Here is a 16,309-nt window from a genome sequence, read left to right as displayed (position 1 = left end):
TATTACAGTGGGGGAGATTTTTTTTTGTTGATCCGAAAATGATCCAAACCGTGACTCCTGATCCGAGGAACGATCCGAACCGTGAGTTTTTTGATCCGTTGCACCCCTAATATATACAGTATCTCACAAAAGTGAGTACACCCCTCACATTTTTGTAAATATTTTCTTCTATCTTTTCATGTGACAACACTGAAGAAATGACACTTTGCTACAATGTAAAGTAGTGAGTGTACAGCTTGTATAACAGTGTAAATTTGCTGTCCCCTCAAAATAACTCAACACACAGCCATTAATGTCTAAACTGCTGGCAACAAAAGTGAGTACACCCCTAAGTGAAAATGTCCAAATTGGCCACCATTATTTTCCTTCACTGCCTTAACCCTCTTGGGCATGGAGTTCACCAGAGTTTCAAATGTTGCCACCTGAGTCCTCTTCCACTCCTCCATGAGGACATCACAGAGCTGGTGGACGTTAGAGACCTTGCGCTCCTCCACCTTCCATTTGAGGATGTCCCACAGATGCTCAATAGGGTTGAGGTCTGGAGACATGCTTGGCCAGTCCATCACCTTTACCCTCAGCTTCTTTAGCAAGGCAGTGGTTATCTTGGAGGTGTGTTTGGGGTTGTTATCATGTTGGAATACTGCCCTGCGGCCCAGTCTCCTAAGGGAGGGGATCAAGCTCGGCTTCAGTATATCACAGTACATGTTGGCATTCATGGTTCCCAGTGTCGGCAGCACTCATGCAGCCCCAGACCATGACACTCCCACCACCATGCTTGACTGTAGACAAGGCACACTTGTCTTTGTACTCCTCACCTGGTTGCCGCCACACACGCTTGACACCATCTGAACCAAATAAGTTTATCTTGGTCTCATCAGACCACAGGACATGGTTTCAGTAATCCATGTCCTTAGTCTGCTTGTCTTCAGCAAACTGTTTGCGGGCTTTCTTGTGCATCATCTTTAGAAGAGGCTTCCTTCTGGGATGACAGCCATGCAGACCAATTTGATGCAGTGTGCGGCGTATGGTCTGAGCACTGACAGGCTGACCCCCCACCCCTTCAACCTCTGCAGCAATGCTGGCAGCACTCATACGTCTATTTCCCAAAGACAACCTCTGGATATGACGCTGAGCACGTGCACTCAACTTTTTTGGTCGACCATGGCGAGGCCTGTTCTGAGTGGAACCTGTCCTCTTAAATCGCTGTATGGTCTTGGCCCCTGTGCTGCAGCTCAGTTTCCGGGTCTAGGCAATCTACTGATAGCCTAGGCCATCTTTATGTAAAGCAACAATTCTTTTTTTCAGATCCTCAGAGAGTTCTTTGCCATGAGGTGCCATGTTGAACTTCCAGTGACCAGTATGAGAGAGTAAGAGCGATAACACCAAATTTAACACACCTGCTCCCCATTCACAGCTGAGACCTTGTAATACTAATGAGTCACATGACATCGGGTTTGGGGGGATGGCTAATTGGGCCCAACTTGGACATTTTCTCTTAGGGGTATACTCACTTTTGTTGCCAGCGGTTTAGACATTAATGGCTGTGTGTTGCGTTATTTTGAGGGGACAGCAAATTTACACTGTTATACAAGCTGTACACTCACTACTTTACATTGTAGCAAAGTGTCATTTCTTCAGTGTTGTCACATGAAAAGATAGAATAAAATATTTACATAAATGTGAGGGGTGTACTCACTTTTGTGAGATACTGTGTGTGTGTGTGTGTGTATATATATATATATATATATATATATATATATATATATTCTTATGGAAAGTACATTAAAATTCATTATTTAGGCATGTGAATTTTTTGTGACTCAACTTTGTGCTTTGCAACTCCAGAACTTGCACACATCGTGCTTAAATGTGATCGCCTTGTGGAAGAACTGATTCTTTATAAACTATACTTTAGTGAATTCTCTAGAGTTTGAAACTCTGGATTTACACCAAACAACAAACATTGTTTCATGCATTCAGCTCTATGAAGCAGGTTTTACTATTTTAATAAGGTATATAGTCCCAGGCTCCAGCCATGATGATGAAGCAGCACCTTCATTCCTTCCTCCTCCTCCTCGGCTCTGTTCTGCTTTTTCTCCCATGCTGGGGTGGCCACTATACTGACTCCCAGGCCAGTCCCTTCTCCCTCAGAAGAACTCAGAACAACACATTAAATTTACACTGCTCTGGCTGCGAGTCACTATCAGACTCAGTCAGTCACTCGTTCGCTCCCTGGGCTGCCTTCCTCCTGTCCTGTTGTTCACTGCTTCTCCCCCACGACCCACACCCACGTGCACTGCCTGCCGTGGTGGGGCTGTTGAACCGACAGAGAAGAGATCACACAGCAGGACTCCACTAGAGTGGGCGGCGCGGCGCCCCGGCCAGGTCTTCAATACACAGCACACACATACAGGAGGAGAGAGCAGTGTGACAAAGGGGTGCGGAGCTCCGCATATCGGCTCCGCCCATCCCCGACATCAGAGCTGCAATTTGACAGCTCCACTCACTGTCATTGCACGCACAGACCCATCGGAGGCATTTTTCTAGGGGGGGGGGGGGAGGCAGTATTTGACAGGACACTGTAAATCCCTGGCTTGCCCACCAATCCCTGGCTGTGCGGGATGGATGGTCACACTGCTGAATACATGAATCCGGGGACAAAAACGGGAACAGACATGGTACGGGGACTGACCCCTCAGTCCGGGGACTGTCCCCGGGGACGCCTGGTCACCCTAAAATGTAGAGCCATTTATCCAACTGTCCACCCAGAGCCTCTGGTTTATAGACCAGATACATCCTAAATATAGAACCATTTATCCAACTGTCCATCCAGAGCCTCTGGTTTATAGACCAGATATGTCCTAAATATAGAGCTATTTATCCAACTGTCCATCCAGAGCCTCTGGTTTATAGACCAGATACATCCTAAATATAGAGTCATTTATCCAACTGTCCATCCAAAGCCTCTGGTTTATAGTCCAGATACATCTCAAATATAGAACCATTTATCCAACTGTCCATCCAGAGCCTCTGGTTTATAGACCAGATACATCCTAAATATAGAGCCATTTGTCCAACTGTCCATCCAGAGCCTCTGGTTTATAGACCAGATACATCCTAAATATAGAACCATTTATCCAACTGTCCATCCAGAGCCTCTGGTTTATAGACCTGATAAATCTTAATATAGAACCATTTATCTGAGTTTTAATCCAGAGCCTCTGGTTTATAAACCAGATACTTCCTAAATATAGAGCCAGGCTGAAATTAAGCTAGAAATAGAATCTCTGCTTTTCCTTCAGTTGCGCTGATAAAGAAGACCTCTAATCTGGTATAACAAACAGTATCAACTATTTAGAAATGTTGTGCAGACATTATTCATCCCGATACAATGCAGATAATTCTCAGTTTATTACCCGTCTACAGAGAGCCTTGAGTCCTGTATAGATCCCATGACCACATCAATGAAGATGACCAAAGATCAAAGACACATGACCGAGAGGATGTTAGACCTCACCCTGGAGATCATCTACATGCTGATTGGAGAGGTGAGGAGAATTCTGGGAGGTCACATGACATCACTTTTATCCCAACCTGATTATGGAAATGTCTCAGCCTGAAGTTAGTAATCATTTACATTTCCCATGATGTTCCACAATAGGGTTACACGGTAGTGAAGAAGACATCTGGTAAATATGTGACCTCTAGTAGACACATCACTGTCCCTTCATCTGTGAAGATTCTAGAGGTCACCAAGAAGATCATTGATCTGCTGACAGAAGAGGTAAGAGGTGCCGGGAATTCTGGGACATTATCCAGTAACAGACAAGGGATGTGTCTGGATGGTGACTGTATCATTGTGTGTGTCAGGTTCCTATAAGGTGTCAGGATGTCACTGTCTATTTCTCCATGGAGGAGTGGGAGTATGTAGAAGGACACAAGGATCTCTACAAGGACATCATGATGGAGAATCAGCAGACCTTGAATGATGAAAAATTAAGAATAAAGATATGTGGCTTGAATGAGATGACATTGAACCTCACTCTGGAGATCATTAACTTGTTGACTGGAGAGGTGAGGAGGATTCTGGGAGGCTCACATGAAATCACTTTGATCTCGATTGGTAAAGGTGACCAAATCTGGTCAATGGGGAAGATTGTAATATTATATTTATTGCTGTATATCACAGGACTGTGCTGTAGTTATGAAGACAAGAATGAGAGAAAGAAGAGACCCCATCGCCACGTCCTCACCAACCTTCCTGGCTCTTAAGAGAAAACGCAAGAAGAAGATTCTAGAAGTCACCAAGAAGATGATGGAGCTACTGACAGGAGAGGTGAGCGGTGCCGGGAATTCTGGGACATTATCCAGTAACAGACAAGGGATGTGTCTGGATGGTGACTGTATCATTGTGTGTGTCAGGTTCCTATAAGGTGTCAGGATGTCACTGTCTATTTCTCCATGGAGGAGTGGGAGTATTTAGAAGGACACAAGGATCTCTACAAGGACGTCATGATGGACAATCAGCCGCCCCTCACATCACCAGGTAAGAGGAGACTTTATAAGGAGAGAGCAACACAGAAGGTCCAACTAGATAAACTTTAAATGTACACCACATGAAAGGTCCATCTCCATTCCTCAATATAACGTCTTGTTTTGCTTTCTAACAGATGGACACCATGTCAGGAATACCTCGGAGGGAAATCCTTTCTTATCTCCAGATTATGATGCAGAAAATGATCACAATGCTGAATATTCTCCTGAAATAAAGCAAATGAGTGAAATGACACACCACAGACCATATCATGTGGAGACATCAATGGATCCCTCTAATCCTGAGGAATCTTCTGACCAATCACATCCTGTTACTTCAGATATCCATCTCCATTCTCACAGTGCAGATCCATCAACACCTCCATCTATACCCAAGGAGTCTTCTCTAATCCATGAAGGATTTCCCACAGGAGAGAGTTCATTATCTTGTTTGGAGTGCGGGAAATATTTTAAGAGGAAATCTGAACTTCTTCTACATCTCAAAACTCACACCAGTGTGACCTTTTCATGTTCAGTGTGCGGGAAAGTTTTCTCTGAGGAAAGCAAACTTCTTACGCACCAGAAAAGTCACAAGGGTAAGAATCCTATTTCCTGTTCAGAGTGCGGGAAACACTTCAATTTCAAATCACAGCTTCTTACACACCAGAGAAGTCACACAGGTGAGCGTCCATATTTATGCTCAGAGTGCGGGAAAGGTTTCTCTAGCAATGTGTACCTCGTCATACACCAGAGAATTCACACAGGTGAGCGCCCCTATGCCTGTTCAGAGTGCGGGAAACCATTCTCCAGCAAAGCAAACCTCATTTTACACCAGAGAATTCACACAGGTGAGCAGCTGCATTCGTGTTTAGAGTGCGGGAAAAGTTTCATTCTTAAAACAAATCTTCTTACACACCAAAGAACTCACACAGGTGAACTTCCATTTTCCTGTTCAGAGTGCGGGAAAAGTTTCAGGAGCAAAAAAAACTTACTTACACACCAGTATATTCACATAGGCGAGCATCCGTATTCATGTTCAGAGTGCGGGAAACATTTCACTAGCAAAGCTTACCTTCTTTTACACCAGAAACTTCACACAGGTGAGGACCTGCATTCATGTTCAGAGTGCGGGAAAGTTTTCACTCTTGAAAAAAATCTTCTTAAACACAAGAGAACTCACACAGGTGAATGTCCATTTTCATGTTCAGAGTGCGGGAAAAGTTTCAGTAGCAAAGAAAACCTCGTTTTACACCAGAGAATTCACACAGGTGAGCAGCTGCATTCATGTTTAGAGTGCGGGAAACACTTCATTTTCAAATCACAGCTTCTTATACACCAGAGAAGTCACACAGGTGAGCACCACTATGCGTGTTTAAAGTGCGGGAAACGTTTCAGTAGCAAAGCAAACCTCCTTACACACCAGAAAAATCACACTGACCAGCATTCGTATTCAGGTTCAGAGTGTGGGAAACGTTTTTGTGATGAAGTAACACTTAAACACCAGACAGAGCGTCCGTATTCATGTTCAGAGTGCGGGAAGTGTTTCACTCAGAAAGCACACTTAAGTAATCACCAGAAAACTCACACAGGTGAGCGTCCTTACTCGTGCTCAGAGTGCGGGAAATCTTTTGCTAACAAAGGAAGCCTTCATAGACACCATTCACTTCACACAGGTTCCTATGCATTCTCATGTTCAGAGTGCGGGAAAGGTTTCACTGTGAAAGAAAACCTTCTTGCACACCAGAGCAAACACACAGGGGAGCAACCTTTCTCCTGTTCAGAGTGCGGGAAATGTTTTATCCGCAAAAGAACATTTATTTTACACCAGAAAAGTCACACAGGAGAGAATCCGTATTCATGTCCAGAGTGCGGGAAATGTTTCATTCAAAAAGGACACCTTCTTAATCACCAGAAAACTCACACAGGTGAGCAACCGTATTCATGTTCAGAGTGCGGGAAATCTTTTGCCGACAAAGGCAATCTTCGTAGGCACCAGGTACTTCACACAGGAGCGTATCCATTCTCATGTTCAGAGTGTGGGAAAGGTTATATTGAAAAAACGGCCCTTTTTTTACACCATTTAACTCACACAGGTGAGCGACCGTATTCATGTCCAGAGTGCGGCAAATGTTTTAACACCAAAGGAAACCTTGTTAGACACCAGAAAACTCACACGGGTGAGCGTGCTTATTCTTGTTCAGAGTGCGGGAAACGTTACGCTCAGAAAGAACACTTGATTTCACACCAGAGGAGTCACACGGGCGAGCGTCCTTTTTCGTGTTTAGAGTGCGGGAAATGTTTTGCCGAGAAAGGACGCCTTCGTGTACACCTTAAAATTCACGAAGGGAAGCGTCCTTATTCATGTTCAGAGTGCGGGAAAAGTTTCATTCTTAAAGCAAATCTAAGTAAACATCAGAAAACACACACCCGCTAAATCCACTGACGAATGTACGGCGATTTTTGCTGGAAGACCCATCCATGACCCATCTTCAGTGTTCTGGCTGAGGGAAGTGTAACGGAACGTCCCACACTCCTAGATATTAGATATTATAGCCGCATATTACAACCAAGAACTAGACAGGACTCGTTTGGCTGCAAAGCTGGAACATGAATTGTTTATTTAAATACAGGTACAGACTTTTATACACTTGAGAAGGAGGTTCCCCCCTTCTGACCTTAATGCAGAGTTCCACCCAAAAGTGGAATTTCCGCTCGTTGTACTCCCCCCCCCCCCCTCCGGTGCCACATTTGGCACCTTTCGGAGAGAGGGGGGACAGGATACCTGTCTTTCACAGGTATCCTGTTCTCACTTCCAGGAGCCTCAGCCGCGGGTATTGATATCACCGCCCGGGCTCCCTCCCCGGCCGCCGGGCCAGTAGGAAAGAGGAGCAGAGCCTCGCACATGCGCAGTAGGGTTCCCGGCATGAAGCCATAAGGCTTCACTGCCGGGTTCCCTTACTCGCAATGGAGGCGGCATGCACCCGACAGCTGATGGAAACATCAGCTGCGGTGCCAACATCGCTGGACTCCAGGACAGGTAAGTGTCCGATTATTAAAAGTCAGCAGCTGCAGTGTGTGCAGCTGCTGGTTTTTAATTTTTGCAGTGGTGGGCGGACCTCCGCTTTAATGTGCTTCTTCTTGAGCCACTCCTTTGTTGCCTTGGCGGTAGGTTTTGGGTCATTGTCATGCTGGAAGACCCATCCGTGACCCATCCTCAGTGTTCTGGCTGAGGGAAGTGTAACGGAATGTCCCACACTCCGCTTGAGTGCTTCCGTCCTATACCGCTTCCTCCAGTCTGAATATAGATATTAGATATTATAGCCGCATATTACAACCAAGAACTAGACAGGACTCGTTTGGCTGCAAAGCTGGAACATGAATTGTTTATTTAAATACAGGTACAAACTTTTATACACTTGAGAAGGAGGTTCCCCACTTCTGATTATATTACCCTAAAAATACAAACTATAACCAGAAACATAAATTAACATGAGATAATTAACTAGTCATTTAGCCAGCCTAGGTGACTCAGAGGTCTGACCTTCCGGGTCAGACATGTTGTCTCCCAGCAAAAACTACAATACACATTATCATAAGTATAAACACAGAACACCTTCACACAATAGCAGGAGACCACCAGTAGCAGACTATCAGTCTCCTACATTGTACAGGGGCCAATGTGATCAGCTCTTTCAATTAACATGTTCAGTTCAAAATCAAATAAATCAGGAATATTCTTTGTATATTTCCTGGGAGATATTGTGGATAAATATTACTGTCCCATTTGCTTGGTCACCCTGTGCCCCCAATAGACACAAACAAAGGTTTCCCTTAAAAAACCAGGACAAGAGAATAGCATTCAGTCCCCTCCAAAAGCCTCTGTCCCAGGTGAATCTATCACAGGAAGAAACCTTAAGGATTTAGAGAAGATCTGTAAAGAAGAGTGGACCAAAATCCCTCCTGAGATGTGTGCAAACCTGGTCACCAACTACAAGAAACATCTTACCTTGTGCTTGCCAACAAGGGTTTCTCTACCAAGTACTAAGTCATGTTTTGCTTGGGGGATCGAATACTTCTTTTACTCACTGAACTGCAACTCAATTTATAACATTTGTACCGTGTGTTTTTTCTGGATTTGTGGTTGATATTTTGTCTATCATTTATAATACACCTATGATAACAATTATAGACTCTTCATTTCTTTGTAAATGGGCAAACTTACAAAAACTGCAGGGGATCTAATAACTTTTTTCCCCACTGTACGTGGGTCGAATTCCGAAATAATTTTTTTTAGAAAATCTACTGTATGTATATTTTTTCAAGTTTCGCACCATTAGTGGGCCACAGCAATGATTTTCGTGCATGTTGGAAATTTTTTTTGAAAAACAAACGTTTGTCTAATCGATGGCAGAGTCGTGTGAGAAGTATCATGGAAAAAGAAATGCGCACAGGCGCAAGAAAAGAAAATTCCCGGAAGAAAAAGATTCTCAGCAACAAAAAATCTTTTCTGTAGCAACATGAGGTGACATTGAAGGCTTGGTTGGTTGGTTGGTTGGTTGAATTTTCAAAATCAATGGTGGTAAAACAAACAATTTCTGATTTTTGAAAAAAATAAATCCATGTAGTAATGGACTAAAAAATTTTATGTAACCTAAACAGTCATGTACACTGGGCGTCCCGTGCCCAAAATACTTTAATCGAAGAGCACCCGGCATGTGTAGTAAGTCCTGCTCTGCTACTGCTCCCCCCTTGTACCTGACAGCAATTCCCGGCTGTCAAAACGGCAGCCTGGAGTCCTCGTGTAAAAAATGGACAGCCTGACACACCATTTATAAATTGTTCAGATCGGAGATGGAGAGATACAAAGTAATATTCTGACTTTTCTGTTACATTCATCTGTGGATCAAATAGGCGAGTTTCAATCTGTATATTATATTAGGTATAGTAGCCTGGCTAGCAAAAAAAAACATATATATATATATATATATATATATATATATATATATATATATACGTACAGTATCTCACAAAAGTGAGTACACCCCTCACATTTTTGTAAATATTTTATTCTATCTTTTCATGTGACAACACTGAAGAAATGACACTTTGCTACAATGTAAAGTAGTGAGTGTACAGCTTGTATAACAGTGTAAATTTGCTGTCCCCTCAAAATAACTCAACACACAGCCATTAATGTCTAAACCGCTGGCAACAAAAGTGAGTACACCCCTAAGTGAAAATGTCCAAATTGGGCCCAAAGTGTCAATATTTTGTGTGACTACCATTATTTTCCAGCACTGCCTTTACTCTCTTGGGCATGGAGTTCACCAGAGCTTCACAGGTTGCCACTGGAGTCCTCTTCCACTCCTCCATGAGGACATCACAGAGCTGGTGGATGTTAGAGACCTTGTGCTCCTCCACCTTCTGTTTGAGGATGCCCCACAGATGCTCAATAGGGTTTAGGTCTGGAGACATGCTTGGCCAGTCTGTCAACTTTACCCTCAGCTTCTTTAGCAAGGCAGTGGTAGTCTTGGAGGTGTGTTTGGGACCGTTATCATGTTGGAATACTGCCCTGCGGCCCAGTCTCCAAAGCTGTGCTCTGCTTCAGTATGTCACAGTACATGTTGGCATTCATGTATCCCTCAATGAACTGTAGCTCCCCAGTGCTCCCCATAATTTTATCATTATTATATAAAATTCTATTATTAATTCTATTATCCATTATTCTAACTACTAACATTCAAACTTTTTTTTTTTTTTTTTTTTAGCTTTCATGCATCTTTCTTGTTATTTTTTTAGTGTTGTATTACGAAAAAAATAAGTCTTTTTAATATTCAAACGTATTTTTTTGCTTGTTGTTGTTTTTTTGGTTTTTTTTTTACTGTTGTATTTTTTTTTACTGTTGTATTACAAAAAAAGCTCCAAATTAAAAAAAAGTCCTTGTTTTCATGTGTAACTTGACTTGCAATGCTTTGTACAAAGGTTAATAATTGAAAAAATGAATCCTTTTTAATATTGAAACCTTGCATGTTATTTTTTGTGTGTATTACAAAATAAGCACAAAAGCCCAAAATTTTAATATCCATTTTTTTTAGCTTTTATTTATTTTAGCTGTTATTTTTTTTTTAGTGTTGTGTTACAAAAATAAGCCCAAAATTTTAAACTGACTTTGTAGTGCTTTGTACAAAGGACAGTAATTGAAGAAAAGGGCTTTTAATATTCCAAAAAAAAAAATTAAGCTTTTATTCATCTTGTTTATTATTTGTTTAGTGTTGTATTACAAAAAAAGCACGAAATTGAACAAAAAAGCCTTTTACCATTCAAACTTTAAAAAAAATATTTTTTAGCTTTTATTAATTTTGCTGTGGTTTTTTTTTTTTGTTGTATTACAAAGAGAAGCCCAAAATTGAAAAAAAAAAGTCTTTGTTTTTTTTTTGTAAATGACTTGCTTTGTATAAGGATAATAATTTTGTCTTTTTAAATTTGACAAATGATATGAGGGGGGTCTTCAAAACTTTTCCACACTTTTTTTCAAACTCCAACGAATTAATAAAAGTGCGGAAACTTTTTGAAGAACCCTCGTAGAATGTAATGTGTATTTATCTTTTTTTATCTAATACTGTGTAGTGTGTTTTTTCTTTTAGTTTTGTTACATTTTTTTGTTTATGGTTTGTATAAAATATTAAAGTTTTTTTTACCATTAACATCAAAAGAAAGCCTTGCGTGTCCTAAAAAAAAAAAAAAAGTACCGTATGTATTTTTTTGGTTATAGTAATAGCAAAGTTATTGCCGAATAAACCGGCTCACGGCAGAAATGTAAATATTGGACGGGTCCATAAGGGGTGTACAGATGTGAGAGTTGACCTGGATAACAGGTTGGTTTGTTCTGTAGGAGACACGTGGACTTCCTTATAAACAAAAGAATTTTGTAGGACTTCATCTTCTGCACTTTATTCAAGAAAAATTTTGTAGAAATTTCTCAAAGTTTCAAAATGTTTTTTATAAGGAAAAGTTTAGAAGACCTTGTTTAGTCTTAATACGTCAAGACTGACTATCCCGATGGACATGGTTCCGGGGCTCTCCCGCTCATACCAGAAGTGCCAAACTGGATAAACATCTTGGGGGGCCGAATAAACCTCCATGATTTGGGTTTGGATGAAAGAGTTAATTGTTTCCATATGTCTCCTCCCGAGAGAGCCTGGCTGGAAAGTGCTAATGGACTAGGGTAACCTAAGCCTGAGCTCTTTGGATGATTGATGGTTTTAGGTTTGTATTTTCTTAAGGAATTCCTATGTAACGTATACCTCAGGTTGTTATAATTAGGATATTGTATGTCCAGTTGAGGGGGAAGGGCTCCTCCACCTCCTCCCTCTCCCTTCCAGCTAGAAGTGGAAATGCCTCGTACACATGAGGAAAAAGTCGGACAAAAAATACAGCTTTCGAAGTGATCGTATGATAACCTGGTCGTCAGTACACAGCTTTCCATAGCTAATCACGGCAGTTCATGCGAAAATTATCCGAAGGGACAAAAGCTAAAATTTTTCTTGTACAATCCCAACCACTTGCATTTTTACTGCTACAGGGTGGAAACTCTGCGCAGGATGATGATCCCACGCATTTGAAAAATTTCTGCGCAAATACCATGTGACATAAAAAGTTGCAACGCCATTTTATTCCCTAGGGTCTCTGCTAAAAAAAAAACCCATATATAATAATATATATATATATATTATTATATTTATATATATATATATATATATATATATATATATATATATATATATATATTTATATATATGATATATATATATATATATATATATATATATATATATATAAAATAAAATATATAATGTTTTGGCATTCTGAGTCATTTTCGACCAAAAAAATGATGATTTTTACATGTAGGAGAGAAATGCCAATATTGGCCCGGATGGGAACTGGTTAATCACTTCAGCCCCGGAAGGATTTACCCCCCTTAATGACCTTGCCATTTTTTGCGAAACCGGCACTATTTCGCTTTAACTGACAATTGCGCGGTTGTGCGACGCTGAACCCAAATTAAAATTGTTGTCCTTTTTTTCCCTACAAATAGAGATTTCTTTTGGTGGTATTTGATGCGGTTTTTATTTTTTGCGCTATAAACGAAAAAAGAGAAACAATTTTGAAAAAAAACAATATTTTTTTACTTTTTGCTATAATAAATATCCCCCAATTTAAAAAAATCAAAAAATTCCTCAGTTTAGGACAATATATATTCTTCTACGTATTTTTTGGTAAAAAAAAATCGCAATAAGCGTATATTGATTGGTTTGCGCAAAAGTTATAGCGTCTACAAAATAGGGGATAGATTTATAGCATTTTTATTTATTTATTTTTTTTACTAGTAATGGCAGCGATCTGCGATTTTTATTGTGACTGTGACAGATCGGACACTTTTGACACTTTTCTTTTTAAACCACTGACATTTATACAGCGATCAATGCTATAAATAGCCACTGATTACTGTATAAATGTCACTGTCAAGGAAGGGGTTAACACTAGGGGGCGATCAAAGGGGTTAACTGTGTTCCCCGGTTGTGTTCTAACTGCGGAGGGGGATGGGACTGACGAGGGCATAGCTCCCAACTGTCTCTGATTTCGAGGGACTGTCCCTGATTTGGAGCAATGTCCCTCTGTCCCTCATTCCTCCTTATTTGTCCCTCATTTTGGTCTGATCTATATAGTTGTATATAAAATGCACTTTTTATCTATCAAAAAGTGTTTTCCAGCTTTCATCTGATTTCTAAATGGCTGCATTTGTAAATTCCAAAAGCCAATACAAGGGGATAATAGTAGTAAAAAAAGCACCTGTGGGTTTAACCAATCTTGTTTTTTTGTACAATTCTCCTTTAAGGGGCGTGGCCAGGGGTGTGTCCTATGCCTGCATACTTTTGCTGATAGGTGTCCCTCATCCCCATCTCAAAAAGTTGGGAGGTATGGACTAGGGGAGGAGACAGATCGTGTGTTCCTATATACTAGGAACACACAATCTGTCTCCTATCCCCTGACAGGACGTGGATTTGTACGTTTACACACACAGATCCTCATTCCTGCTCTGTCACGGGTGATCGCGGGTGCCCGGCGGACATCGAGGCCACTGGGCACGCTCCTCGGAGACGCGGCGGGCGCGCGTCCCCTATACCCCTTAAAACGGCCATCGTACAGCTACGGCGATTTGCGCAGGGGAGCCATTCTGCCGCCGTCAAATAGTCAACGGCGGGCGGTCGGCTAGTGGTTAAAGTAATGCAGTGCCGTATCGCAAAAAATGGCCTGGCCGTGAAAGGGGGGTAAATCTTCTGTTGGTAATCAGTAGTTTTTTTTTGTCCAAAAAAAAAAAAAATGGAGTGACCAAGATTGCACATGCTCGGAAACGAAAGAAAACATTACAATACAATACTTCCGAAGTTGTATTCTGTCGTATAAGAATTTACGATATGAGACTAGCATGCAAAAAAAAAAAAAATCAGATGATCATCCCTTCGATCGTCTCGTCCTGTGTACGAGGCTTTCTACTCAAATTTCAACTGGCAGAAAGAGACTTCAAGTATCGGGTTCCAACCCCCACTGCAACGTTTGAGTGGGGGGGGGGGAGGGGTGACAGTAGAAGCCTCAGGCTTGCCCGCCTTTTTTAAGGAGACCAAGCTTTAAGCTGGCCATAGATCGATCGCATTTCAGAGGAAAATTCTTAGGAGAAGTCTCAGGAGAACGTGTACAAAAAAATTGTATGTTGTTCAAAAAGATTCATTTGTTTCTAACATTTAATTTAATGAATGGACTTTACTGAACGAAAACCACATACGTTGTTAAAAATTAGTTCATTCGTCCAAATGGCCATCGTTTCTGTAATAAATAACCACATGCCCTTTGGAAGATTTACCCCCCCCCTTCATGACCATTTTTTGCGATACGGCACTGAGTTATTTTAACTGACAATTGCGCAAGTCGCGCGACGCTGTACCCAAATGAAATGTATGTGTTTTATTCCCACAAATAGAGCTTTTTTTGGTGGAATTTGATCACCTCTGCCTTTTTTTTTTTTTTTTTTTGCGCTATAAATACCAACAATTTTGAAAAAAAAAAAAAAAAAAATTTACTTTCCGCTATGAAACATATCCAATAAAAATCAAATTTCTTCATCAATTTAGGCCAATATGTATTCTGCTACATATTTTTGGTATAAAAAAATCTTAATAAGCGTATATCGATTGGTTTGCGCAAAAGTTATCTCGTCTACAAAATATGGGATTTTTTTTAATGGAATTTGTATTTATTTACTTATTTTTATACTAGTAATGGCGACGATCAGCGACTCATACCGGGGCGGCGACATTGCGGAGGGCAGTCGAACACTAACTAGTTGATCACTTCTGCGTTTTATTTTTTATTTTTTGCACTATAAACAAAAAAACAACAGATAAAAAAAAAAAAGTATATATATATTTTTTTACTTTCTGCTATAAAACACATCCAATAAAAAAAATAAAAACATTTCTTCATAAATTTAGGCCAATATGTATTCTCCTACATATTTTTGGTAAGAAAAATAAGTGTATATTGGTTGGTGTACGTGAATGTTATAGCTTCTACAAACTATGGGATATATTTATGCTATTTTTATTTTTTTCTTTATACTAGTAATGGCGGGGATCAGCGACTTATTGCTGTGCACAATCGGACACTAACTGACACTTTTAGCACTTTGCGGGAACCAGTGACACTAATACAGTGATCAGTGCTAAAAATACGCACTGTCACTGTACTAAAGGCACTGGCTGGGAAGGGGTCAAACATCTAGGATGATCAAAGGGTTAAATATGTGCTTAACTAGTGTTTTTGTGCACACAGTGTGCTGCTTTCACTGGGGGAAGAGATAGATTCTAGTCGTCCCCCCCCCCCCCCGTAGAACTGAGTTCTCTGCGTATTGCCGATGATCGGCGGGTGCAGGAGGACATCGCCCGGTACCCACAGACCGGCTTCTGCTGTGAATTATCACAGTTTATTTTCTCATTGAGGTAAATCAGAAAACTGCATTCTTGCCATAAGATGAAGCTGAGGGTCAAAGGAACTAACGTATTGCAGAAATGATGACCAAAATAAGTGCGGTCTGCACGAATGTACGTAACATTCGTCCAGCGAATGGTTTATAAATATGTAGGCAGGTTGAAGTGCTAGTTAGATGCTGCCCGGCCTCAAGGAAAGGGGTTAACTGTATTTCCCAGGTCTCTTGCTTTGGCTGGGCTTTGCTCCCCTCCCTGTGCATATAAATTCAGGAGGAAGGCTCTGCCCAGACAAGTTCCAGCCACGTGGGAAGCAGGGAAGACTGACAGCTGAGATGTAACCTGATCCTCCAGCAACCACCCGCCCAGAGGGACTTTGCTCCTCTGTCTTCAGCTACTTTCTATCCTGACAGTCAGCACTATAGATTGCCTACCTGAGGAACTTGCCAACATGCCTGGGGCTGCTGAGACCTGTAATTCTCCCTGAAGAACACCAGCACTGGAGATCTTCCGCATATGGTCTCTTGCCTGTGCAGGTATGCCGGGGCAGCCTAAGACCTGAGTTAGGGATTAATTCAGGGAAAAGACACGTTGTAACTGTTATGCTGAGAGTTTTCAGTAAAGCTTTTGAAACTTTGTCATGCCCGGTCTGAAGTTAGGGGTGCATGGTGGTAATGACGTATGGAAGAACAGGGCATGTAATGCACACATGGGGTGAAGTGGTGACATGTCATTGC

At 41.3% G+C, this 16,309-nt stretch overlaps 1 protein-coding gene across 1 annotated transcript in view; it reads left to right on the top strand.

The window, feature by feature from the left end:
* The window catches only part of LOC141106766 (uncharacterized), a 106,332-nt gene that overhangs the window by 71,988 nt on the left and 18,035 nt on the right, over window positions 1–16,309 (top strand). Inside the window, exons 23-29 of the mRNA XM_073597693.1 lie at window positions 3,427–3,548; window positions 3,662–3,784; window positions 3,871–4,074; window positions 4,190–4,336; window positions 4,423–4,546; window positions 4,671–6,812; window positions 10,052–10,057. Coding sequence (XP_073453794.1) covers window positions 3,427–3,548; window positions 3,662–3,784; window positions 3,871–4,074; window positions 4,190–4,336; window positions 4,423–4,546; window positions 4,671–6,812; window positions 10,052–10,057 — 2,868 coding nt within the window. The remainder of the gene's footprint in view (window positions 1–3,426; window positions 3,549–3,661; window positions 3,785–3,870; window positions 4,075–4,189; window positions 4,337–4,422; window positions 4,547–4,670; window positions 6,813–10,051; window positions 10,058–16,309) is intronic.

The sequence above is a fragment of the Aquarana catesbeiana genome, linkage group LG08 (assembly GCF_042186555.1).
Source record: "Aquarana catesbeiana isolate 2022-GZ linkage group LG08, ASM4218655v1, whole genome shotgun sequence".
Classification (NCBI taxonomy): Eukaryota; Metazoa; Chordata; class Amphibia; order Anura; family Ranidae; genus Aquarana; species Aquarana catesbeiana.
Note: the sequence above shows the minus strand (reverse complement) of the source record. Positions and strands in the feature narration are given on the sequence as shown.